Source organism: Culex quinquefasciatus, chromosome 1, assembly GCF_015732765.1.
Source record: "Culex quinquefasciatus strain JHB chromosome 1, VPISU_Cqui_1.0_pri_paternal, whole genome shotgun sequence".
In the NCBI taxonomy this organism is placed as follows: domain Eukaryota; kingdom Metazoa; phylum Arthropoda; class Insecta; order Diptera; family Culicidae; genus Culex; species Culex quinquefasciatus.
This window is the reverse complement of record NC_051861.1, coordinates 10,406,729-10,433,631: the sequence shown is the minus strand read 5'-3', so window position 1 is coordinate 10,433,631 and position 26,903 is coordinate 10,406,729. Positions and strand designations below refer to the sequence as shown.

The 26,903-nt window shown below is 40.6% G+C and overlaps 1 protein-coding gene across 11 annotated transcripts in view; it reads right to left on the bottom strand.

Moving 5' to 3' along the window:
• LOC6046532 (neurexin-1) overlaps positions 1 to 24,127 on the bottom strand; it is a 163,409-nt gene extending 139,282 nt beyond the window's left edge. For 9 of the 11 annotated variants that reach the window (XM_038248372.1, XM_038248377.1, XM_038248381.1 and 6 more), the window contains exons 1-3: positions 23,706 to 24,127; positions 17,191 to 18,063; positions 7,228 to 7,361 (exon numbers count right to left, since the gene is read on the bottom strand). In XM_038248372.1, the coding sequence (XP_038104300.1) occupies positions 7,228 to 7,361; positions 17,191 to 17,820 (764 nt within the window). In that variant the 5' untranslated portion in view covers positions 17,821 to 18,063; positions 23,706 to 24,127. Of the gene's footprint in view, positions 1 to 7,227; positions 7,362 to 17,190; positions 18,080 to 18,268; positions 18,415 to 23,705 lie in introns of those variants that run through there. The other 2 variants (XM_038248373.1, XM_038248374.1) reach the window with 2 other exon arrangements.
• Positions 24,128 to 26,903: the final 2,776 nt, after the last annotated feature.

Here is a 26,903-nt window from a genome sequence, read left to right as displayed (position 1 = left end):
TTGTTCTCCGGTGGAACGTTCCGAGCGGTTAGCTCGGCCGGGATACAGTGCTTTAATATGGTTTCTTCTGCAAAGTTGTTTTATTGTGTCTGCACTCCACGATGCAGATCTTTGTTTTGCATAAAAAATGTTTTTCAAAATTCTCAGGATTTGTGACTTTTCAAGCACCCCTAACCGGTCACGCACAGTGCGTGAGGTCACGATTTCTATCGCGCGGCGAGCCAGCCAAAGCCTTCCGGAGTTGTTGCTCTTTCGGCCGAGCCTTCCGTCTCGTGTCAACATTGGGCTCATTTCCGGACCCTGCTAACCAATCCTCTTTCCACAATTTCTGCCGTCGTCGGGGGATTTAGTCGGTGATGAGTTTTGAGGTTATAGTGTCTTGGAATTTTTTCCCTCTTTTTTCGAAATCGATCGACTTCCGGGTGTACATTCCCAGGATTAATATTACACAATCAATTGAGCCCAATTTCTGCGTGTGCAAATCCCGTTCGTGCCCACTTCGAAGAAAAAGGGAAATTCCTGATCGATACCGAGTGTGGAGTAATATTTTTTGGTGCGTATCGACGGCAGGAGAAGGGGAGCATGGAAGCAAACATCAATTTGACACCTCCTTGGAAGGGAGGCAGGGTTTTCTTTCTTGGCACTACATAACAAGAATCCCGCTGGTTAACCCAGCGTACAAATCCATGTGAGTGTGAGGAAACGAATGAGGAATGGATTAACCCTCAAGTGCTGTGCAAACAAAATAAAATTCGTATAAGAAATATTTGTCTTTGTTTTAAGAAATTATTTAGATTTTGTTAAAATACAAAATAAATATAAGCCAGAAAATTCAGACATTTGAGGGTTAACCCCAGTTCAAGTCAAAAAGTGTGGAAAAAAGAATCCTCGGCGGGGGATACAAAAAGCACTTTGTTCGCAGTATTTTCTTTCGAAAATCTGTACTTTTCTACAAGAGTCTGGGTATGTTTGCATAACCCATCGAGGCAAAGGATTTATGAACGGGCGGTAGAAAGGGGTTGCTTTTTTGCGTGAACTGAGCCGACGCATGACCGACCAGGCACGGTTGGCAAGGGCGGTGGGCCGAAATTGATACCAGGGATAATCTACGGCAAAATAAATATAAATAATTTTCCCCGAGAAAGGCCGCCGGAAGAAGATCTTGCATGATTCATCTAAATCGGCGTTGGGCCCGGTCGATTTGCGGAGGATTTTCGGACGGGGAGTGCGCTCCCTTAAAAGGATTTATTTCCGACGGTGATTTGTCGGATCTGATTATCATCGGAGCGGGGTGTGCGCCCAGATAGCTCCGGCAAGTGGACGAGTAAGGGATTAGAAAAGATTAGCAGAGCTCTTTTCGAGCGTAATTTGATTTATCAACGTGTACGAAATGTTCCATCGAAATCGGCTTGAAAAATTACAAAGTTTGACATGTCGCATGACGGGATTAGGAGCTGGTTTGAAAGTGGCCACCGGTCCGATCTGTTCCGGATTAACTCCGGTGAAATATTCCGAGCAGTGTAACTCAGTTTCGTCATCGAATTTCGAATTTCTGTTTTCGACAAAAAAAATTAGGATATAAGGACGTCACGTGTACAAACATGCATCAAAAATCAATCCAAACATGAATGAAGAACCCGCCACAGTAATTGATTTTCCGTATTTTACAACCATCTCAACGAGAGGCGCAACCTTTCTGGTTGATTGATTGACATCAGCACGGAGTTCGGCATCGCTTTATTGGCCATCGGCAATTTCTTTACCGTGTCGGCGGGTCCAGACATGATAGTAGTTCCGAGTTCTGGGAATGCATTTCCAATCAAAATTGGATTGCCGACCGTGAGATGGTTTGGTCGACCTTGCCCAAAATGAACCCGGTTTGATCTTTGGATGGAAATTTTCTGTTCAAATATTTTCTTTCCCAGCTGGAAGGTCCATACAAAGACTCCTTTTTCCGGTGAGCAAAGTCATCCTGGTTAACGAGGTTTGCTTCCCTTTTGCGACAAAGAACGGAAGATTGAAGCCATTTCAAACTCCGAACCGCCAAGGTTTCACCCGGAGCACACGTAACCTAGTTTTTGTTATACCTCATTGTCCCACATATTTTGTTGCTCCCTTAACTTCTGAGCTGTTTCACTGGCAAAAGTCAAAACCAAGCAAGGACACAAAGTGCGGTCGCTGTTCTCAGCTCACGCAATTCCCTCCGGGAAGAGAAAAGCTCTTCCACCACCATCGTCGCCACCACGACTTTGGCACGTGACTGCACCGCAAAATTGGAACTGCATTAACTGCGGGGTAGACGGGCGCCCCCGTTACGTGATGCAACAGGGGTGCCATTAATATTGGGCGCGTTTGGAAGAGTGGACCAAGCAGCGCAAGTTTGCCGAAGGAACCGTCGGAAAATGTGCTAACGGGAGCGAGTTATAGCGTCGGAACGGTTTCACCGGTGATAAATCCGGATCGGATTGCACTGGTGGCCAGTTTATGAACTGCACCAAAGCGTGCCGTGCTGCATGTCAAACGACGTGGTTTTACGGTAGGAGTTCGTACAAGATGATGGCAAAACGATTCTTTTTAACCGGATTTGTAAATATTGCAATTTTTGATTTTAATATCCCTACTACAACCCTGGCCGTTGGTCTAAACCTGAATCACGTCCAGCGGATGAAGCTGTCTGCTTTCTTCCATGCAACCAAACTTAATAACGAGCAAAATGAAGTGAATGATGCCTTAATATTGTTTGGCCCACTCTCGAAGGGTGAGTGAGTGCAACCTAATATTTCGGAAGCATTCTCCTGAGGGGACTTGATTAAAATGATGAAGCATGGCGTATCCCTTAAAATGCAAATTCCAATCGATCCAGCTGCCATACAAACAGCTCTGTAACGAAGCAAATTTAATCAAATTTCAACCAATCTTGGGAATACAAAGCGGCACATGGGTCTCAACATCAAAATATTGTAATCTACTTCAAAGCCGTATCCTGTAATTGCCTGGCACTGGCACAATAACCAGTCAACATGATTGCACATCCTTCCGGCCGCAAAACTTACTGAAAGGGAGCTGTAACTGCGCTTGTGGTTTTTCAACTTTGCTCAGGAAGTGTAACGAAAAAGATAGAGCTCATACGAGTCCGGTTGCACTCTAATTGAAAATTCCAAATCTGCCTTCCGCAGCAGTAGCAACTCAGAAGTAAGGGCGACAATGATGATGGTGATTCTTGGAAAGCGACCAGTTTGGCACTGTTGGAAGGAATTTTCCCTGTTGAAAAAAGAAGGAAAATCGTGGTGCCACTCGGGATCGTGAGGAAATTCCAATATACGCAGGAAAAAAAATGCAGAAAAAATAAAAGAAATAGAAACTGACGACGAAAACGAGGGACGCAGCTTCCATCCTCGTTATCCTGAAGACGGTTCCAGCGCGTCGACGACGGAATGCCAACTATTCTCATTTCTATGGAAAATTTAAGTTCATTCGGGGAAAATCCTCGAGGGAAACCGGGACGACATTCCACATTCAAATACTGGTTAGCTCGGGTCTCTCGCTGTAAATTTGCTTCATTTAACGCATTTTCGGGATTTTCCAGCTCGACGAATCGAGAGCGGAATGATTTTCACTTCTCGGTGACACATATCCGCGGCTGAGTAGCAGAACTTGTGGAAAGTGGAATTTGCATGCTTTTGGGTGAAAGAGCACGTAAAATAGAGCAACTTTGTACAAGAAAGCATTACGAAATGCTGCAACGTCTTCGAGTTAGAGCGCCGGAACTGCTTTACCGGAGATAAATCCGGAACGGGTTGCCGGAATGGCCAATTTTTCGAGTTAAACCAAAAACATCATGCGACATGTCAAACTTCATGTTTTCTCAAGAGAAATGCGATGGCGTATGTGCCACCTTTCTCTAGTTTTCCTTCTCCGTTTGAGCAAAAACCTTTAACCCAATTGAATCAGCAAAAACAGAGGAGTTGAATTACCACCAGAAAATTGTGTGATAACTAGCGGCAGCCGTCTTGAGAGTGCACACAAGTGCCACCCGGAAGATACCCGACAATCGAACAATTGTGGAAACCCGTCCGGGAGCAAAAACACCCCACGAAAGCATGCTTTTTTCGGCCTGCCAGGTCTGTTTCTGGTGCCACTTTACCCTGAAACCAGAATTATCTTCTCGATTGTCAGCTTCTCTAGGTCGGTTGTCTTTGCGCTCGGGTGCAAGGACAACCATTTTTTTGTGTCGCATTTTGCATTCGAAACACGACCTCGACTGAGGTCCCCCCTCCTCCGGCTGGCAGCACTGTATTCTCTTGGATGTGAAGAAAAACGACGGGCGCAATCAGCGTAACGACACGTATCCGCCACTGTTTGCTCTGGCGGGACGGACGAAATCGTGGCTAGAATGCGTTCTTTTCGAAAAAAGAGGAAACTGTCAAAGTTGGCAACACTGGCATACAGGTGAGTCTTGCAGCACTGCCACTACGGGAATCTTAATCTTATTGAGAAACTATGAAGTTTGACACCAAACACGGCAGGTTTATGTCATGTTGCTGAATTGTCCACCCCAGATTGCACCCGTCAAACGTTCCGGGTTGTTCTCCGGTGAAATGTTCCGAACGCCGTAACTCGACTCTAATATAATATTTCGCTATGCTTCCTTCAGCAAAGTTGCTCAGTTTTGAGCGCTCTTTTACATAGAAATAGCTCGGCTGCCTCAGAATAATCCTGTACTGTGTGCCCTGAGTTATGAACCAGGCGACCCCGCTAACTCGGTGGTTGAGTTTGGTCGTTAGCGGCTGGCATAAATCGACATACTAATTAAAAGTCGCTCACCGGTTTTCGGTGGGACCTGCTGCCAAATTGTGGTGTTATTTGGGCGGTGCAGAAGGCGGCAGCAATGTGTTTATGTAACAAATTACAACAAACTCCCCAAGTTGGGCCATATTTTTAGGTAATCGGTTTCTTAGTGCCACCCAGGTACGCGGTCAACGCCAAGGACCACACGGGAAAAGCGCGAAGAAAAACGAAAACAACTCGCCAGAAACAACATTTTCTGTGTTGGACCGCGTGCGATAATTTATTGCCCGAAGCGTTTGCCGTCTTTTTTTTATTTTGACTGGTCAGCCAAGCGTCCCTTCTCGGGACACTTGACGTCGCCGCCGTTAAAAGTGTCGGACCACTTTCCGGTGGGCCAAGCTTGGCACTAAAGCTTAACGATTTTTTTTTCGTCTTCTTCACCGCGCCGACGGCTATTAATAAACATAATCCAGTGAAATGATGCCTAATGGAGCACATTTGACGGACTGTGTGGACGCGCAGGTTAATTGATGTATCGATTGTTTTTGGAACAGCTTAAAAAATATTGGATTTTTTTTCATAGTAATGCATTCATGAAATTCATCAACGTTGCCGAAGGAACCATTACAATCGAACTTTTTGCAAGCGAGATATCGCGTCGGAACGCTTTACCGTAGACTAATCCGGAACGGATTAGACCGGTGGCCACTATCGCGTCGATGGCAAACCCCATCATAATGCATATCAAACTTCGTGATTTTTCAAGCACTGTTCGATGCTGCTATCAAAAAGTTGCTTTCTTTCAATATTTTTTCAGAATAAGCCTTCTCAGTATAAATCGTTATTTAAAAACGTAATTTCTCAGTAAACAAGTCATTATCTAAAAGTACGATCTACACGTGCTACCAGTTCGGAATAAAAACCTCCTTCCAGCAAAAGTCATTCGGACCGAGGGTAGCGTGCGGGCAATTCGGCGTCTAAAACTGAGCACCTCATTCATCAACCCCAGCAGCTGTGCACTCTCCCCAAGACTTGACCCATTTCGTGACGAGAACAGCGCAGATAACACACAAGGGACGTGTGCCAAAGCTCCCAGCTCGCCTAGGCGAGACCTTTTCATGTGCAGCGTCGTTTTTCTGGCTCTTCCGACACACACAAAAAATCATTCTCACTAATTAAAAGTGATACCGGCAGAGAGAAAAAGCGTTATTCAATTTGTGTGATGTGCGAATTGTGAGCGAGTACGACCGCGCCGAGAATTCGTGAAGCCCAGATTGAAAAACGAGATTGCACCTGGTTTTGGAGTGGTTTCGTGCGGTGGAGGATGAGGCACAAACACGAGTAATTCATTTGGTTAAAAAGCGAGCTGGAAATCTACTCTTGGAAATCTGCATCATTTGGTATGTGCTTAGCTTGTATAGAATTAGCTGAGCCGTTTAAAAATGAAACTGCACTAGAAGAAATAAAATGCTTTTCAAAAAATGTAAGCGAATTATGCCGACATTAGCCAATTACGAAACATGAAAAGAGTTAAAACATGCTAAGAGTTAGTGTTCGTTCGAAAGTGCTCGCAAAAACAAGCAACTTTGCCCAAGGAACCATACCGAAATTCTACAACCCAGCTGAGTTACAGCTACGGAACAGTACACCGTTGATCAACCCGCGCAAAACGGACCGGTGGCCACTTTTTGACCACCGCCAAACACCACCGTGCGACGTGTCTAACTTTGTGTTTTCGTGAGTACGTCTCAATGCAAATAAGCATTTTTCTTCAAACTTTCACCAATCGCTGATAATCGACAAAAACTTATCTGATTTTATTTATGCTGAACTGAAAATCGCAAACTCTACCGAGATTCCCTTTCTGGCGAGCGCGTCCGGGCAAGAGCATTCCCCAAATGGAAAAACTTTATCCCAAAAAAAAAAAACGCAAATTTATCTGACAGCAACCCCTTTTTCCCTTTCTCACTCTCGCAAACGAGCATTCCGAAAGCGGAGTCGTAGAGCAGGGTAAATTAAGTTCATGAGAATTTTGCACTCCTTTCCGGAGCAATGATTGCGAACTTTTGGCGTACACCGGCCCGGTCGCCGATTCTCGAGTTGTTTTCGGGCTTCAAACGAGTGAAGCCGTGGTAAAAGTTTTATATTAAATGTTTTTAATTATGGAAAAGCGCTTTACCACGCTGCCAAATCCTCTCTCTTTCTGTCGGAAAAAGTTTTGGGTGGGAAAACTTTCCGGTGAATATTTGTCGAAACCCCGGAACCGTCACACGGGCAGCAACACCGAGTTCCCAGCGTTCGACAGGATGTTACAGGTGGCCAACTGGCCGGTTATGAATTTGTAATGACTCTGTGCCCAGCAACGATGAAAGCTTAATGACTTGCAAAACGTCTCCAGTGGTAGTAGTAGTGGTAGTAGTGAGGAGTAGCCGTACTCACCAGTTGGGCATGCCACCGACGAACACGTCCGAGTTGGTCGCAAACTTGCCAAACAGGAACTCCTTCCCTCGGGACGTCCGGCTCTGGGAGACCCCGTCCACCGTCAGGGTGGTGTGCTCGTCGTTGCGGAGGACCTGCAAATAAAAATAATAATAAAAAATACCGCCTTTTACTATCGCACCGAGTCTGGTGGTTTTGTCTATCTGGGCCAAAGAAGCCATAAAAGGATTTTCTGCGAAATGATCACGAATTGGCTCAACCCACACCAACATATACACGCGCGCATTCCGAGAACCATTTCATGGTCCATTTCCGGTGCCTTTGTTTCGTGGACATAGTTTTTTTTTTGCTGCGCAAAACCCCCGCACGTTTTTGCTTGCATCCGCACTTTTCCGGATGCCAAACCGGGAGCCAATCAGCTTTGTGTCTGTTTTCATTTGGTGGAACTGTCGTCGAAAGCTTTATTTCGACACGATTAATCAACGTGATTGCGCGGTATCGTCTTTTGGGTGGGGATATTGCACTTGGGAGGCGCAGCTTTAAAGGTTTGTCGAAAAAACGGACTCGAAATTCGATAATGGCGTCGAGTTACGGCGTCGGAACGTTGCACCGGAGAATAATCCGGAACGGGTCGGACCGGTGGCCACTTTTCGAGCAGCTTGGATGTTCGTCATGCGACATGTCTAAGTGCATGATTTTTCCAGCTCGTTCCATTGCCATTGGTTTCTATTACTGCGAACGCATCGCAACCTTTGAAATTCAAATTTCTCTCTCATGGAGCTTTAACAATTCGCAAATCCCACCCACGAACCAATATTTCCCAGCGCAAAAAGGATCGACGTCCCTAACCTCATTGTGGAGGTGTTGACGACAACGGTGGACCGTTCCGAATTGGATGTCGTCGTCCCACGCGTGAGAACCCTGGGAAAATTTTCCACCTCCACCGCGCTTGGGGGGAGGGCAACCAGTAACGGGCGTGGGTTTTCGGATCAGAATGAACCACCACCTACACACAAACTGCGTTCTTGAATGAGCACGCTGATTTCGGACAAAGTGCCGAGTTTGCTTGCTTGTCGAGCAGATGTAACCTGTCCGTCCTAGGTGATGTTTGGCAAACGAGGCCTCGGGGGTTTTATTGGATCAAACTTTGGTGGCATGTGGCGTGGGTTGTTTTAGCAGGAAAAATGGCCTAGAGCTCGATAAGGCCCTTAAATTCTGGTGAAAAGTTTAAAATTGAATTGTCTAGAAAAGGTCGGCAAACAAAGCAACTTTGTCTTTGGAATCAATTTGAAACTCGTAACTTGAAGAGTTATAGCATTCGAAACATTTCACCGGTAATCAATCCGGAACGGATTGGACCGGTGGCCATTTTGAAAAAGTCATTAAAACATGTCGTGCGACATGTCAAACGTTCTGTTTTCTTGAGTACAGCAAGATAACTCCATTTAAATTTAATCGAAATCACAACGTAGACCGTATGGTAAAATGAATTAATGATATTCTGATAGCGATCGGTGTTCTCCCCGTTCCAACCATTTTCCATGCTGGAGATTTCCACTCCCTTGTAATAATAGGCGCTCACGCGGTCGTAAAAGCCTTCGCTTGTAGCAGCATCCCTAGAAACCAGATGGTGCTGCCTGCTTGCCTTCCGGTGGCGGATTATATCACATCGCCATATAATATGACGGCCCCCCGAAACAAGGAAACGATTACGTGGCGGAATGTGAGAGGAAATTATCGTTATTTGAAAATTTCATTCGATGGGAAATCAATGGTGTGCTCTCCGTAATAAGCGCGCGCGCGCGCTTTGTGATGGTTTGATAACAAATTTACGGCGATGGTTTCGGAGGTTGAAGTTTGGTTGAAATTTGAACTTTTGAAGGTGAAGAGCGCAAATTATGCTACAACTTTGCCGAAGAAACCGTGTCGAAATTCGCTAACCGGGCGGAGGTACAGCCTTCGGAACATTTCACCGGTGATAATCCGGAACGGATTGGACCGGTGGCCACTTTTCGGCCAGCAACAAAAGACACCGTGCGACGCGTCAATCTTCATATTTCTGCGAGTACAATTCGATGGAAATATCAACACCATTAACTTTTCCAAGAATTTTTTCACAAGTAACCCAAGTTGGGTACTTTGAATCCCCATTACGGGTACATCTCCCAGTTGCACAGCTGCTGCTGCTGCTCGAAACCAGCCAACCGTACTCCCGAAAACGTGCTCCAGATTAAAAGTAACTCAATTAAGGTCACCGTTTGCTTTTCCATTTTTTTTTCTGCTGCTGCTCCTTTCATCCCCAGCTGCCGTCGACGACATCTGAGAGGGTGTTTACTTTTTCTGGCCCGATTTTCCAGCTCCCCCGAGAAAAGCGAGAGGTGGAAGGATCAATTTCGGGAGATTTCGTGAAAGCTTTTTCGCTCCCCTTGACTCGCACACTTAATTTAGGGCTTCGGGTCATGAAAATGAGGGAGTTTTAGTTTTTTTTTTCTTCTTCTTCGGGACACACCATTTTATGCGCCACGGTTGATTTCGAGAAACAAGCTGCAATTTTTGGGGGCTGCTGTTTGCTACAGCTGGGGGTGTAAAGTTCGTTAATGAGTTGGGTGACTGGGTGATTTTGTTCGGGGGTGATAAAAATTAAAAAGGTTGAACAGTTTTGATGCAGTGCAATTTTGGATCGAGTGAGTTTTGTTATAAATCTTTTTTTAAGGTAATTGGATCAAGCTGATAACAACAGGATTATTCTTATTAATTATCATCATCTTGTGGAATAATAAAAGATGAAATTTCCATGAACTTAGTCATGAACGCCAGATGATAAGGCTTGAAGAGACAGCTACAATAACTTCGCGTCAATTCTTTGAACTGTTTTGATCGCTGTCTCGTTGCAAAACAGTTCTACGGAAATTGACTGAAACAAAAACAGTTAGTGTAATGATTATTTTTTACTAGGAAGAGAAGCTTTTGATTCAAGGAACTGTTCAAACTTTCCAAGAGTTGATTTATTAATAATTTCCGCACTGTCTACCCACAATCTGTTTCCTTTGTTACAATTAAGCGACCAGATTTCAATTGAATTTTACGCTTCAAACGAAGCTGAATTGAAAAAGTTGAAATCAACATTTCTGTTTGCATTGGTATACGAACCTGCCGGAGCATTTTCAATTTCCAGCAGACGCACAAAAAAAAAGAGCTAAAGTTTATTTACCATACAAATTCATCTTTCACTTAACATTCCGGTACTCGCGTTCCACTTTCACTTTGGCGCGATTGTGTGTGAGTTTCTGTGTACTTGTGGCACACGTGGGCGTCCCTAAGAAAACGCCGTCCGTTTCCGACAACTGATTTCACTTAACAAGATGAAAGCGCGACGACGAGAGATGCCTTATACATATGCATTTTTCGTTTTGTGCGAAACCAGGTACTTGTACATTTCCTCCCCGCAGAGATGCTCTGGGAAAAGTTTGCTCGCGGTGGGTGGTCCACCGTCAAGGACTCGCAACACACCCCACGCCAAAAGAGTGTAACACGAAAGGGCGAAATTAAAAGCTTGTGCATGTAAAATGATGATTACAGTTTCGTCGTGTCGGGAACGTGTTTTGCGTTGGGAATGGGTTTTTTTACAATATCGCCATTGACTCGCCCTTGAAAAACCATGAAGAATGACGTGTCGCATGGTGCGATTTAGTTGAGTTTGGAATGTGGCCACCGGTCCGATCCGTTCCGGGTTGTTCTCCGGTGTAATGTTCCGAAGGCTGTAACTCCGTTGGAATAACGAGTTGCGCGTTCATTTTTTCGACAAAGCTACTCATTTTTATATGCTTCAGCCAACTGACAAACTGTCATCGTCCACAGTAAATACCAGTTCGGTGTAATCATCCAGACAATCAATCTTGCCAGCTAATTGAAAGACGTCCGCCCTTTTTCATAAATCGGTACTCGCGAAGCTTTCTTCGAAAGCACAATCTCCGCTATGCAAATTGACGTCAAGCAGCAAAATAAATAATTCGTTCGCGTTCATCCAAATTAGGAACGATCCGATAAATTGCCACTTTTCTTCGAAAACTCACGGGCTGCGAGCTTTACGAGCATGCAATATTAATCCAAACGTCAGAGTCCGCCCCACTTTGGGACCTCCTTCCTCAAACAGGAGATATAAAATGATTGACATCGAAGCCGAGTCGTTGCTCTTTTTTTTATTTTCCTTTCCCGAAAAAAAAATCGACGACGACGGAACGCCACTTGTTAAACACTTTCTAATCTCCTCGTTTTCAAACTGCCGTCGTCGCTTCATCACGCTTTTCCCATAAACGAAAACGGAAGAAGCTCAACAGTCATCGCTTGACGATAGCGACCAGTGTGAAGTGAACTGACACAGATGCTCGTCAAATGAATAAACGCCATGTTTTTCTTAGTGAGGGTAGGCGTGGAGTTGAACGGACACTGTCCGACTGGATGCGGCTTGAAAAGTTGAGCAAATTTGTCGAAGAAAGCAGCTCGAAATTCGCCCACGGTGACGAGTTACAGCTCTCGGAACGTTTCACCGGTGACCAATCCGCAACGGATCGGACCAGTGGCCACTTTTTGGCCATCGTCAATAACCATCGTGCGACGTGTCAAACTCAATAATTTTTCGCACGCGATTCGACGATGATGTTCGTTTTGCCCTCCGTTGCCCAGAACATTTCGCTCGCGCGCCTCCCGAATGGGGGTAATTTATGTTTGCGCGTCGTCGTCGAAATGATGGAGCAGCCTGGTGCTCAAGCAGTTTTAGGAAGCAACAGAAGACCATCAAATGGCAGATGGCTCTTGTGTGCTGTTTTTTTTGTGCCGCGCTCGAGTTTTTTTGTGAGACAATGAAGAAGGATTGGCTTCGGTGATAGACTACCAAGTCATCAGGTAATTTTTGTTCCGGAGAATAATTAGATATACGATGGAGATGGATAGATTTTCTGAGGATTGGTTTTGATTATGATTGAGGTAGATTCAACCTTGTGACGCCTTTCAAACATTTCAGCGATTAACCTAATTTCCACTTAATTGCCGCACAACCTTAAACATTGAGGTAATCTTAATACCAAAACATCTGTCTCGTTAAGACAACATTTTGTGATCGTCCCCTCTTACCTTTACCTGGTGATTTTAAAAGGAGACGATGTCAAATTAATGGCATCCCTTTCATGCGCGGAATGATGTTGGCAATTGCTCGTCAAAAGATATTTCCCGTCTGGCTTTCTTGAGATGTGGTAAATTGCCTTCCAGGTGGGCTGAAATTTCCTTCGTCTTCTAACTGCGGTGTAACAAAACGTTAGGCAGGTTCGGGCTCGTGAAGCTGAGCAACTTTGCCGAAGAAATGGGTTCGAAATTCGTCGCTTTAAGGTAGCTACAGCCTTCGGAACATTTCACCGGTGACAATCCGGAACGGATTGGACCGGTGGCCATTTGTTAAATTTCATCAAATCACGCCATGCGAATCGTTTTTAAAGACGAATTCAATGTCGAAGAAACGATTCAAAAACTCAACAACCCAACCGAGTTACGGCATTCGGAACAAGAAACCGGTGGTTAATCCGGAGCAGATCGGACCAGTGGCCACTTTGGAACTTGAATATTACATAACCATGCGACATGTCTAACTTCATGGTTTTTCAAACGCAATTCAATGCCACTAGAGTAAATTTGAGCTAGTCTAACCAGACAACGTCGTGTGTAATCACAAGTGTGTGTGTGTGTGTGCCTTGTAAATTCCTCCCATCCAGGCAGCACGCGGTTTCAAGGTGAAGGTGGTAATTTAAGCAGTAAATTGAAAACTCTTGTTTTTTTCCTTCCATCGCCCATTCTCCCCAAAGATGGAAGGAAAGTTGACTGGGGGAAAAGATGTTTCGCGTTTTGCCGAAGCACGTGCTCGGAGTCAATAAGGATATGCGAACCCAAATAAGAAGGAGGATGGGTTGGGACTCCTTCTGTTTCTCATTCTGGTGAGGACCCACCCAGAGAACGGGAAGCCATCAGGTCGGGGTTTTTTTTTTTCTCGCAACCCATCAAGAGGAAACGCGTCAGCTTGGGGATGGCATTTGATGGACTCGAAATTGCCACCGTTCGGCGTTGCGACCAGCGAAAAAAAAAAACATGGAGGGGACGTTACTGGCAAACTCTGGCAAAGACAGGCTGGAATGTGATTTTTTTTTGGGTCTGGTTAAGATTGTTGCGAGACAAATTGAAAGTTTTTCTTTCTGGGTCGTTGAGTTGGTTTCTTTTTTCGCGGGAATAAACGACATTGATTGAAATGTCAAGGTTTGAACCTCGAGGATGGAAAAAAAGGTTGAGTTGCCTAACTTGAATATTTTTAATATTTATAGGGGTTTTACAGAAAATACAGAATTAAGTTTTATTTCATTTATGTTATTCCGATATTCCTTATAGGAGTTTATAGAAATTTTAAAGTTTGTTCGAAAATTCCAAATTGGTCAGTAATGTAACAAAATTTAAAAATAAATGATATTTTGAATGTATGACAAAAGGTCGTATGTGAACCAAAAACGAAAGAACAAAATGTTGAAACAAGTATAAATCGTTTTGAAAAATTTAAACTCCATATTCGGACTTTTTGTCATATTTGTTTAAGGAACATGTTTTGAAAAAAAAAATAAACATAAAAACTAACTTAATCCACCTATGTGGTTGATGCCTTCCTCACTTTTTACCAACAATGGGTAATATGAGTGGTTTGGACACATATTTCAGCTATTTTTTATAGATCCAGAAAAATAAGTACACAGATATAACTTAAGTGGTCATAACTCGAGACAGGGTTGCCAGATTATCAATGTTGTGGACTCGTTGGAAAGGGGTTTCGATTACCTAAACAACGATGGGTCGGGTGATGGATCCGGACATCGTTTGCATACATTTTAATGAGATCCGGCTTCAAAAAGTACATAAATATAACTTTAGTGGTCATAACTCGAGACAGGGTTGCCAGATATTCAATGTTGTGGACTCATTGGAAAGGTCTCTCGATTACCTACAAACGATGGGTTGGATGATGGATCCAGACATCGTTTACATGCATATAAATGATAACCGGATATATGTGAAAACACACTTTTATACATAACTTTTGAACTAGTTATCAAAACTTCAAACAATTCAACAGCGATGTATGGGACCCTGTACCAAGTCGATTGCAGCTAGTTTGGTAAAAATCGGTTCAGCCAGTGCTGAGAAAACTCAGTGAGAATTTTGGTCACATACATACATACACACACACAGAGATTTGTTCAGTTTTCGATTCTGAGTCGATATGTATACATGAAGGTGGGTCTTCGAGCTTTTAATAAAAAGTTCATTTTTAGATCAGGATTACAGCCTTACCTCAGTGAGGAAAGCAAAAAATACTAAAGGAAGAATAAATTTTATTAAATGTATGGGAAAAAAATATTATTGAAAAAAATAATAATTTATATTGAAAGATTATAAAATTCTTTAAAATAAATTTGAATCAAGAAATTTTGTCGTAAAACTTGTTTAAAGAACTACAGTAACTAGTAGTAATTACTCTTTAAAGAATGAAAACCTCACAAAAATATTATTGAAGCAAGAAAAACAAATTTATGAGTGAAAAATTCTCACAAATATTTAGGATCCACTATTTAAAAAAAAACGGCTTTTTTCATTATTTCAAAAATTTGTAAGTTTAATTCAGTTTAAATTTTTTAAATTTTGAAACATTTTTTTGAAACACAAAATTTTCAGAAAGTTTTAAAATAAATTTGATTTTACCCAAAAGGGCTATAACTTGTAAATTATACATTTTATCAAAACAAATATTTCCAAATACCAACTTTGCATCTGGTTTCTCTCCTATTCGTCTTTGCGGTTAACTTTACACAGTAGCTCTGCCTTGTTTGGTTTTTACCGTATTCCAGTACTTACAAAGAAAATTAACTTCATTTTTTAGTTCGAGAAACTGTAAAAAAAAGTTTTGCTGCAAGTCTGAAAACATCCCTGTGACAAGAATTTGCAAGACCGTTTATTTTATTGGGCGAACTCAAAAATCAAAATCATAACCCGAGTAGACGGAAATAAATTGGAAAGGTCAGTTTTTGATATTGTGAGAAGATCGTAATATGTTATTGGCATGATAGGATTAGTTGTTAAAATAACAAAAATCAATAAAAAAGATTTGTTCGAAGAATAACTTAAACTGTTATTATGTTGTTATTGCAATAACAAACCAATAACATAGAAGGAATCATGAAAAATTACAAGATTTGTTATTTTGTGCGGAGAGGTGGAGCAGCATAATAACAAAAAATGTCATTGAACTGGTATGTCTCCATAACAAAAAAAGATATTGTTTTGGTTCATTTGCAATTTGTAAGTAAACGTGCAGTAACCGTCAGTTGCCATAACTCCTCTGTACTAGTCAGGGCTGCAGAGTCGGGTACCTTCAAGCGACTTTGAATCCATACTATGAAGACAACTCCGACTCTGGATGCAGGCGTCATATCCTGCATCCAGAGTCGGAGTTGTCTTCATAGTATGGATTCAAAGTCGCTTGAAGGTACCCGACTCTGCAGCCCTGAACCAACGCCGATTTCAGCTCTCCAGAAATACCCGACTTCACAGATTCCGACTCCAAGTAAAAGTTGCTGAAAATTAGCTGAATCCGATGCCGTCTCAGAGGTCTCACTCCAGCTCAAACTTCAACGTCGGCTCCGACTTCTTGGCTCTGTGAAAATAATAACAGTTTTTGTTATTCACATTTCAAAAATTCTCAATAAATAAATCAAATCCCTCAGGGAATATAACAAAATAAAAAAAAACTTTTAAAATTAAATTTATTGGATTAATTTTAGCTTAAGGACCCCATTTCATGGTTAAGTAAATGACCACGATGAAATTGGTCAAAATTATACCATAGTTCTAGCCAATTTTAGCAAAGTCCCTTAGGGGGTATATCAAATAATTAAAAAAACCAACTATCAAAATTTCAACTTTTTAGAATAATTTTAACTTAAGAACCACATTTCATGGCCAAAATAATGACCCTGACGAAATTGGTCAAAATTATTCCATAGTTCTAGCCAATATTAGCAAAGTCTTTCAAAATTTCAACTTTTGAGAATAATTTTAGCTTAAGGACCCCATGTCATGGCCAAAATAATGACCCTGACGAAATTGGTCAAAATTATCCCAAAGTTCTAGCCAATATTAGCAAAGTCCCTTAGGGGGATATCAAATAATAAAAAAAATAAACTTTCAAAAATTCAACTTTTTAGAATAATTTTAGCTTAAGGACCCCATTTCATGGCCAAAATAATGACCCCGTCAAAAATGGTCAAAATTATTCCATAGTTCTAGCCAATATTAGCTAAGTTCCTTAGGGGGTATATCAAATAATTAAAAAAATTAAACTTTCAAAATTTCAACTATTTAGAATAATTTTAGCTTAAGGACCCCATTTCATGGCCAAAATAATGACCCCGACAAAAATGGTCAAAATTATCCCAAAGATCTAAACATATTTAACAAAAGAAAAAAATAATAACAGATTGTGTAATGGACACATAGAAACTTTTCCATTTATGCGATTTATGGTAATTTTATTTCTAAGTCAGAATACCAAACGAATAACAAATCTTGTTATTAGGAGAGTTTTTGAAATGTATAGTATTTCCTCTTATTATCGTGTTATTAAACATTTTCAATTTAATATCACATCAATACCAAATCTTGTTATTTTATCAGAAACTGTTATTATTTTTTCTTCTTGAAATTGAAGTTCAGGATAAAATAATAACACTTTTTGTTATTTTAACAGGATTTGTTATTGAAATATTATTAATTTTGTCATTACCGTCTGCCCGGGAAACTTATAAACAAATGTGAAGAATATTGAGAATCAAACTGTCTAACGATTTCTAAGCCTACTGCCACCCGCCCCCGCACACTCACCTGCACTTTGTGCCAGTGCCCGTCGTGCAGATCCCGGCCGACGGTGATAATTTGGGCGCCGCCGCCCAGGTTGTACCGCAGCCGGAGCGCCCCCTCGACGAGCTTCAGCTCGAAGAAGTCATACGTCCCCCCGTCGTCCGTGTACAGAACCAACCCGTTGGGCTGTTCCGTCTTGAACTCCAGCTCGAGCGTCCCGTTCAGGCCGGTGTACCACTTCCGGAACTGGGCAAAGCTGTTCTGCGACCCGTCCAGGACGAACGCATCGCCCGGCAGTAGCAGACAGCTCACCGCCAACGCGGTCAACAGGATCATTTTGTTCATAAGATTCGACGGATGGCGGTAACCGTGGTGACGCCGCCGTCGGCTGGCAGCACTGCCGAATTCGGCGTCGTCGTCGTCGTCGTCGTTGGCAGTCTGACAGTTATCGACGTAACGATTATGGCGATTGTTATTACGGCTATTCCGGGCGCTGGCGGAGGTCGTCGAGGACGAGGGGTAGGACAGTGACGTAGCTTTCCTCCTACTCCGCACGAAGCTGCTCGTGCTTGTCAACGACGACGATGTTGTTGTTGTTGTCGTGGTGGTGGTCGTAGTAGGCTCCGCTTCTCCGCGGCACGCTTTGGGCGCCATCTTGTGTGTGCGTTTGCGAGATTCTCACGCGAGTGACGGTCGTGAGTGAGCGTGAGAGCTTCGCTCACGCTGCGGGATTCTCGCACACACTGAGAGTAAAGAATAGGTTCTAATTTTCACTCACTAGTATTACACATTTTTCTTCTTCAACCTTTTTTTTGTTGTTTTTCGACACTGGAATTCGTTTATCCAAATTTGTGTTTTTCCTCGGTTTTACTGGCGTAAATTCTGCTTGCTCATTAACTGTGAAAAATAGCACCTTAGAATTTCCTCGAATAATCTCACTTTGGTCCTTTTGGATCTTCGCCAACGGGAAACCACGGTGGAATGGAAAGAGCTAAAATTTATTCAAATTTCGCTCATGAATTTTCATCAACCTCACTCAATGGGGACCCCGCATGGATTATGCATTCCCAGAATTATGCACTGAATCAAATGACAAGCCAACCTTTAACCAACCCAGACACTTGTTATTAACCAAATTTCTTCTTCTTCTTCTTTTTAGGACATCTTCACATTCGGAACTAGCATCCAAACACGCACCACATCGTAACACATCTGCACTGGGGCAGTTCTAATCCTGAACTGAATCCTTTCCGCGGAACGCGCGCGGTGCATCATCGGACATCTCGTGCTTTTCTCTCGTGACCAAACGTGGATGCTGCGCAACACTCTCCACGCTCATTTCTCACGGTGAGTACCCCCTCCCCGAGAAAAGTTCTGTCGTGTAGAATTGTTTGAGCTTTTTTTCGTTCTCCCCATTCAGTTGGGTAACTCACTCACACACACACACAGACAGGCTGACGATGCGAGAGTAACATCAACAAAACGAAAATAACGTCATGTTTCGGGCTGAATAATACACAGCCAGAGCGTGTACGCGACCTACACGACTAACTTTCCCTTGCCTCCCCTCCCCCGCACACCTGTCAAATTATGAAACGTTGGACGCGAAGGATCAAATTGGCGTGGGAATTTCGCTCCGTGTGCGTGGGTGAACAAGATGTATCTTGTTTTTTTTTCTCTCGCGCTGGTGGCCTTTTGAATGTTATTCGGCTTGCGGTCATCGCACGTGGAAACAATGGTGCAATGGAGGTTTTGCGTTCTAGAGTGGAAATTTTCCGTGGTTTGAATTTGATGGTGGAAGAAGTTTCCCGTAATGTTGGAAAATCATGTTTAAAAATCAAGGGAACTATAAATTTTTATAGCAAAGAAATTCTCTTAAGTTGCATGTATCTCAAAAGAAACTATTTTGCATCATTGCAATTGTGAATATATTCGGAAATATATACAATATTTAAAAAAGTATTTACACCCCTTGGGCACTATGCACATGTTGTGATGAAACATCTAAACAATTTAATTTTGACAGAAACCTAGTACTACGTTTTGTTCAGAAACTCATGCCAAACATTTTGCTACAAAAAGCTCATGAAAAGATGATTTCTATAAAAAGTTATATAACAAATACTATTACAAAAATAAAAAAAGTGCAAAAAGTTTGTAAACCTTACGAAAAATTTACATAAGGCGTCATCCATAAAGTATGTCACGCTCTAGGGGGGGAGGGGTAGTAGTATAGGAAAAGCGTGACAAAGGGGGGAGGGGGGGGGGGTAAATTTTGGCTGAAAGAAGTATTGGAGTTGTAAATTTGATTGAAAAAAATGCCATTTGGAATGAATTAAAATATGTTTTACCATTTTGTCGGATTAAGGGGAAAACAGGTTTTCGCCTACTTGATACAGCATTTGACGAATTGATTACAGAATAAACCAAATCTAACTTTTTTTCAAAAATGTTTTATTTAATTATTTTTCAAAATCAAATTTACAACTCCAATACTTCTAACTTACGTGAAATTGTCCGAAGATTCCGAATATGACAAAATTGAGACCAAAAAGTGGCGGTTTGGCGGCCTACAGAGCAAAAACTAACGTTGTAAAATGTTTGTTATAGAAAAATCGAAAAACTATGAGAAAAACTGCGATTGGCCAAAAAGTTAATACCGTAGGCTTATAGTCCATGAAATTACCTATCTTTTGACCTATGGGAGTATGAATGTTGGAGGCTGTTGCAAAAGATATTAAGGTTTTAAAAAAATCAATTTTTAACAGTAATTTGCAAAAGCTATGAGAAAAAGTTAAACCAATCCTGGATGTCTATGGCTCATTTTGAAGTGCTTCAAAAGACCCTTCGAATGCATCTAAGAGAGTTGGAATTGAGGAAGATTTACGGAAATGCGAGCTATTTTAAGATTTTTTATGTTTTTTCGACCTCAAACTTCAAAGCCCGTTTTACCCCACTTCCCTTTGTCGTAGAGGGCTCATATTTGGCATGAGTTCATCTCATGTATAGACAAACAAACGCTGAAAGTTTCATCCAAATTGGAGCACCTCGATACGATCTCTAGAACAAACCGAGCAATATTTACAAATACTGCCTCTTAAAATGGAATGTTTTCCAGCCTAATCAGTGAAACTCAAATGTACTGCCAACATTGCCAAATGGACCATGAATTACAAAACAAACATGATTGTTCTTATATTTTAAGTACCTTACTTAAAATCGCTATGTAGAAATTTTCAATTCTTAGAATGTATTAATATATTAATATAATATATAATACTTTACAAAAGTTGCCGCTTGACTTAGCAGTGCTGGCAAAAAGTATGATTTTTACCAAGCATTTCGAAATGTCTCTCTTGAAGGCTCTGTAATTTTGTCAGAAGCAATTTAGAACCATACTGCCTTCGAGAGAGTGGTTATATTAGACTAAACTTTTAGTTTTTAGTTTCTTACAATTGAGAAAGTATTAATTTTGTACAGTCGAAAATGTAAAAAATAGGAGTTCGCTCCCAAAAATTGAGAGGGGACCCTAAATGGGACATAAAAACCAAGGGACCGTCGAGGAAGAGAATCATCAGTTTAGAGAACGATGCAAAATGAAGACTCGATTGAAAATATTTTTTTCTTGATACCCAGCTATGGGAGAGAATCATGGCAACGTCCATCAAACAAAAACAAACTAATGTCATACACCCTTCAAAGCTTCGTTTCGCCAAGAAAAATGTCTATGCAAGTCATGAGAAAGTGAAATTATTGACAACCGGAAGAGATTTTTAAAGCAAACAGAATCCAAGGGACCGTCGAGGAAGAGATCCTTCAAGCAAGGGAAAATATCAAGGAATGAAGATAATTGAAGTATGCAGATTGAAGGGACTGAAAATTCATCGATAGATGGAGAATTATTGATATCGAGAAGATCGACAGCCAGAGAGTCGACTGTACTTACTTTAATTCTAAAAAAAGGTCAGATATGGTTCAACCAAATGTCATCAAATTTGTTTTATTTTCTCCAAGTCGAATCGAGTTGATATTTATTTGAGTTTGAAAATTGAGCAATTCTCCACGAAATCGGTCTTTTTTTAGAATTTTAATTTTTGTATTTTTTAATCCGACTGAAACTTTTTTGGTGCCTTCGCTGCAGTACTTTTTGATTGCAAATTTGATTTTACATCGAAAAATGATCGAATTTCGATTTTTTGAAAAAATCAGTATTGATTTAAAAATTCATAACTCGGTCAAAGATTTTTTGCACAACCTGGAAATTTTTGAAAAGTTGGCACTTAAAGTCCTCTAAAACATATCAAAAAATAAAAAAAATAAAAATAGTGTTTTTTTGCAAATCAAGTTTTAGTGACAAAAAGTTAAATAAAAAATCACAAAAAAAAATTTCAGTGTAGTCCATATTCATACCTACAACTTTGCCGAAGACACCAAATCGATCAAAAAATTCCTTCAAAAGATACAGATTTTTTAATTTTCATACATCATTTTTGTATGGACAGCTGCCAAATTTGTATGGAAAATTATATGGACAAACTAATGATGCAAAATGGCTTCTTTGGGCATACCGAAGGCACCAAAAAAGTTTCAGTCGGATTAAAAAATACAAAAAAAAAATCGAATGACCGAAATCTGAGAGAACTGCTCAATTGTGCAATTTTTTCACTAATATGCCAATCACTCTTTAGATTTAGCCAATTGGGATGGTTCACCCCTCATTTTGTTGGATTTTACAAGCGCTTTCAGATGCATTTTGAAATTTTATTGAAGTTTTTGACGTTTTTCAACCATAAAACTTTGTGTCCCGATTTGCCCCACCTCCCGATGATCTAGAGTGTTCATATTTTGGCCAGATGCTTGTTTTATATGTACAAACAATCTCTGAAAATTTCAGACAGAATGATGGGGTCGGAGCGAGATGCTAATATTCTCTTGCCCTTAATATTCTCTTTTCACAAAAACTCTTGAGAATTTGGTCGATTTACATATACATCAAGATTGTTTTGATATAGATCAAGATTGTTTTGATTAAAAAATATACAGCATGTGACTGCATGGGTTTCAGAATATTTTTTTCCAGTTTGATCAATAATCAAAAAATAATGAATAAATTCATCTGTTGAGAGATTTAGTGGGCAGCGTAAATTTGTGACATTGACTTAACAAATAAGAGAGTTTAGAACTTCACATTCAAACTTGCCGTTGAAATCCAACTTTTGAAACAAAGTGATGAATATCATTAGTGTAGTAAAGTAACATAACATACGTAGCTGAGACATTCATGTGAACTTGGAAAGTAAACTTCAATAAAATATAAATTTTAATTTGAGGGTACTGTGTTCCACAAAACTGGAGGTTCATTATTTTTTTCGTAAAAACGTGAAACGTAACGTTAAGGGAGGGACAAACCGACATTGCATTATTAGTGAGCTGTTTTTACATTTGGGGCACTTATTCGAACTTGGCCAGTTCCAATGTGTCTCACTCTATATTTTTAAAACACGAAAATATGCGATCATCTTTTCAATTTCTAACCTAACCTTAGAATATGGTCCATTTCTCATTTAATTCATTACTGACAATTTTACATCAGCTGTAAAATTTTCCACAACATTGTTGCAAGGTCTTCCGTGCACACTTCAATCAACGAGCCAATTGTGTGCAGCAATTATGTCGGCACCCATGCCCTTCACCGGCAACACACATGCATCCATTATCCACGCTTGATGAATTGATGAGCAAAAGTTTAAAAAACCTCCTCATTTCCTTCCGTTTCATTTTTCCAACCATTTTCATACATTCTACCACTCGTTGTTTGAGGGATAAGGAAAAAAAAGCAGCAGTTCTTCGTCCTGCTAAATTGTAGTAGTAATTCCTCCCTCAAATAATACTAGTTTGTAGTAGTAATTCTGACCACTCACGGCGCGAGTCACGCGAAATAGTACGATTTTCACTAGAATGAAAGAACGTGAGCGACGCTCTCTCTCTCTCTCTCTCTCGTGCATCACTCGTGAGTAACTGGCGTGTGAGCGGGGGTCGCGCGCGAAAGAGGGCGCCACAGAAATCGATAGCAGAAATCCTTGACAAGAAACATGTACAGCACACACACACACACACAATATTATTTTTTCCTTCTTCTGGATAGAGTGAAGTAATATCCTTGGACTTTTTTTATGCTGTTCTGCCTCTGTTGCTGCTTTCTCTCTCGTTTTTTTTTTTGCCTGACGGTTTGTGGTTGTCCGTCTCATTCGCACTCACTCACTCACTAACTCATTTTTTGCTTTCTGTTCTTTTCTGGGAGCTTTTTGATGATTGAATTGACAAAAAATAGTATAATTTCTGATTTTACGCGATTTTCCTTCAAATTTCGAAAATTTCTTATGCTGTCTGCAACTTTCTCTTCACCTGGGTGAATGTGAGGGAATAACCCTCCCATTCCCTATCTCACTCATGCATCTTTCAGTGGTTGGCTGGTCGAAGGTTATGAATTTTTCAAGCTCCTTTTCATTCCACCGTGGGAAAATTTCCCAGAATTTCACCTTTTGCGCCTACTTGCACCGAAATGTATTCACAGTTTTTGCTGCCTGTCAGCGTTTCTCACACAGGAACTATCGATAGAATCACGTAATCCTCGGAAAATGCAGCCGAAAGAATTTTCCTTTTCCAACACCACTTCCCGACAAAAAAAAAACCCTTCTTCCTTATCCAGCACGAATCGAGCCGAGCCGACGCTTTTCCTTTTTTAGTCGACACTTGATCACCCTTTGAACGGTCCAATTTTCCATTTTTCCAAACCGGGGGAAAAAAAATCCAAAATCCACCGGACGCCACTAGACGGGGCCACTTCTGCCACTACACGCAAATTGAGTGGGGGAACGGGTGGGGGGGTGGACACCCTCTTTCAGAAGGGCCAAACACACTTTCTAGAGCTGACTAGATGGTGTGCTGCGTCGGCGAGTTACAAAGCTCAACTGCACTCGGTTCGAGGCTCGCTCGCGGCAGGTCGACTCCGCCAGAAAGAAAGTCGGCGGCGGCTCCTCTTCAAGAACTTTGAGAGGATTTTCGCCACGATTTTTTTTTGTTGTTTCGTGCGGAGAGAGAGAGAGAGGGAGAGCATTTGCTGGAAAATGAGAGAGTCTCGTGAAAAGGGGGTTGTTTTGTTACAGCTGGTTGGGAAATATGGAGGAATTTTTGACTGTTGAGGGGATGTTTGGGTAAAATTTTAAAGTATAAAATGATAAACTCAAATAAATATCTTGTGAAAGGGACAACAAAAAAAATCATTATCAGCACCATGCGTCTCCAGCAAAGTACAAAAATAACCAATTCCAATTTTTCAGCATAAGATATACAATATTGGCTTCGGTCAAGTTTGCAGATATTTTACTTTCACTTGAGCTTCCATAAAGATTTTTTTTCAACTTGGATAACTGAACTTTTTATTTATGTTTTTTTTTAATTTTGGTTTTCGCAAATTGTCGAAAAATCATTTTTCTTGCCCGCCCTACCTCGGCTAGAGTCAACCTAGTGGTGGAAAACGGGATTTCAAATTCAAATGATCTCAGAATTTGTTTTCTTATAAATGACCAATTTAGTAACAATATCGCATGGCAGTGTTGCCATAAAATCAAACTTCTTGACTCACGGCGATTTCTCTTGAAAAGCTATCCATATGACGAATCGCATTTTTTTTGTTGTCTTTTTCTTATTGTTGAGCCCAACCTTTACTTTAAACTACGCTGAAGTGATTTATTTGTTTTTAAATCTACTATGGTGGCCAAAATGGCGGTGATAAAATATAAAATAAATGCATTCAGTTAATAAATGCAATTCAGCAAATTAATTGGCTATCAACCATTTCAATTAAGCTAAAATAGGGTCGCAGAACTCGAATTTATGTTAAAAGTGTGAAAAAAAACTTTGATGGGTACATCGGAATTCTTTTTAAATTTTTCAAGGTGTAAAATTGAAAGCTGAAATATAACCTCTTTTAAAATGTGATATTACTAGGGTGTCCAATTTTCCCGGGTTTTCAATTTCCCGGAAAACGGGAAAAATATTTTTGAAATCCCGGGAATTCCCGGGATCCCGGGAAATTTTTGAAACTGTCATAAAATCTACGTTTTTATTAAATTTGTTATGTCTTTCAAGCATTAAATCATAGCTCAATAATCTTTATTGGTCATAATCTATACTTCAATCTTAACAAGAACATCAGTTTCTAGTTAGCTTATAAATCATTAAAAATTGTTGTTTTTTGTTCTTTGGGGTGCTTTGGATTTTTAATGAATCATAAATTTTAATCCAATGTGATTCAAATTGTTTTATAGCAATAATCTTAAAATTCTTATAAATATGTTTCTTTTATTTTTATATGAAATGACTGCAAAAGGTTCAAAAAAATCATTGAAACTGTAAAAAATAAGAAACGAAAATGAATAAAATGATTGAATTTTAGAAAACTTTAGAATTTCATATTTTATGTAAAACATATTTTAAAATTATCTTTAAGTCACTACCACCAATTGAGAGAAAATTGGGACAGCAGTCTGAGTAGGTACAAGATATTTTAGAGCAACAAATTAGAAAATCGGTATACCAATTGTTTTGTACATACATGTACAAAATCTCAATATTTTATAATTCCGAATATTTATTAAATCCTTTAAAAAGATGAATTCCAATCACTCCTGAAAGTTTCATGAAGATATGTCATGATTTAAGTGAGTAGAAGACGATTAAAGTTTAAACTTTTGCCATGCGCAAAGCGGACTGTCAAACTTTGTGAGCGTTTTTCTCGGAACACCGAGTTGATTTACGGGTGCCACGATATCTCGAGATGGGACAGACCAAATTGGCTGAAATTTGGGGTGATGACTCTCAAGACATATTCCGTGTGCATGACGAAGCCCGATTTTGAAATTTAGTTTAAAAAAAAATACAAAAATCAAAAACTGACGAATTTTTATATGAAAAACACAAAAATATTTTTATCTTTTTTTTAAATAAACTTTTTTAAAATCGACCTTCGTCATGCACACGAGACCGGTTTAATGAGGCTTCACCAAAATTTTTAGCCGATTTGGCCAAAACAGTATTGAGATATCATGGCACCCGTTTTTTGAAACTACTAACTTCAAATTGCTGTATCTCGGCAAATATACAACCAAATGTATTCAAATTTATTTTATTGATAGATGAAAATGTATATTTTAATGCCCTGAAAACAGTGTGCTCAAACCAACCTCTATTTTTTTTGCCGATTTACATGTATGTAACCCCTTAATTAAATATCAGAACATTATGCAAAACAGTTGTCTTAGACCGGCCCGTGGCTTAATGGCTACGGCTCCCGCCTCATAAGCGGAAGGTTCAGGGTTCGATTCCCGATCGGTCTCCTTGAAAATTTTCGACTGTAATTGAACTTTGAATATGAACAAAAAACGCATAGAATCAGGCGGGATTCGAACTCACACCTCTGGATTGAATGTCAGATGTTCTAGCCATTCGGCCACCAAGGGATTAATACTCCTTGAGTGAATTAATCCGTAGTGGTGAAATAATGTCACAAGGTCATTTACTATATAATACAAAAAATCCCTTCCCCAACGATTCCTTTACACACCACACATCATCATAATCTATAAATAACTCGAACCGGTTGGTACGGTATGTCCCCGGCTTCTTCTTCTTCCCCTGATGGTTCTATGAAATGTAGGATCCGTTCATAGAATCTG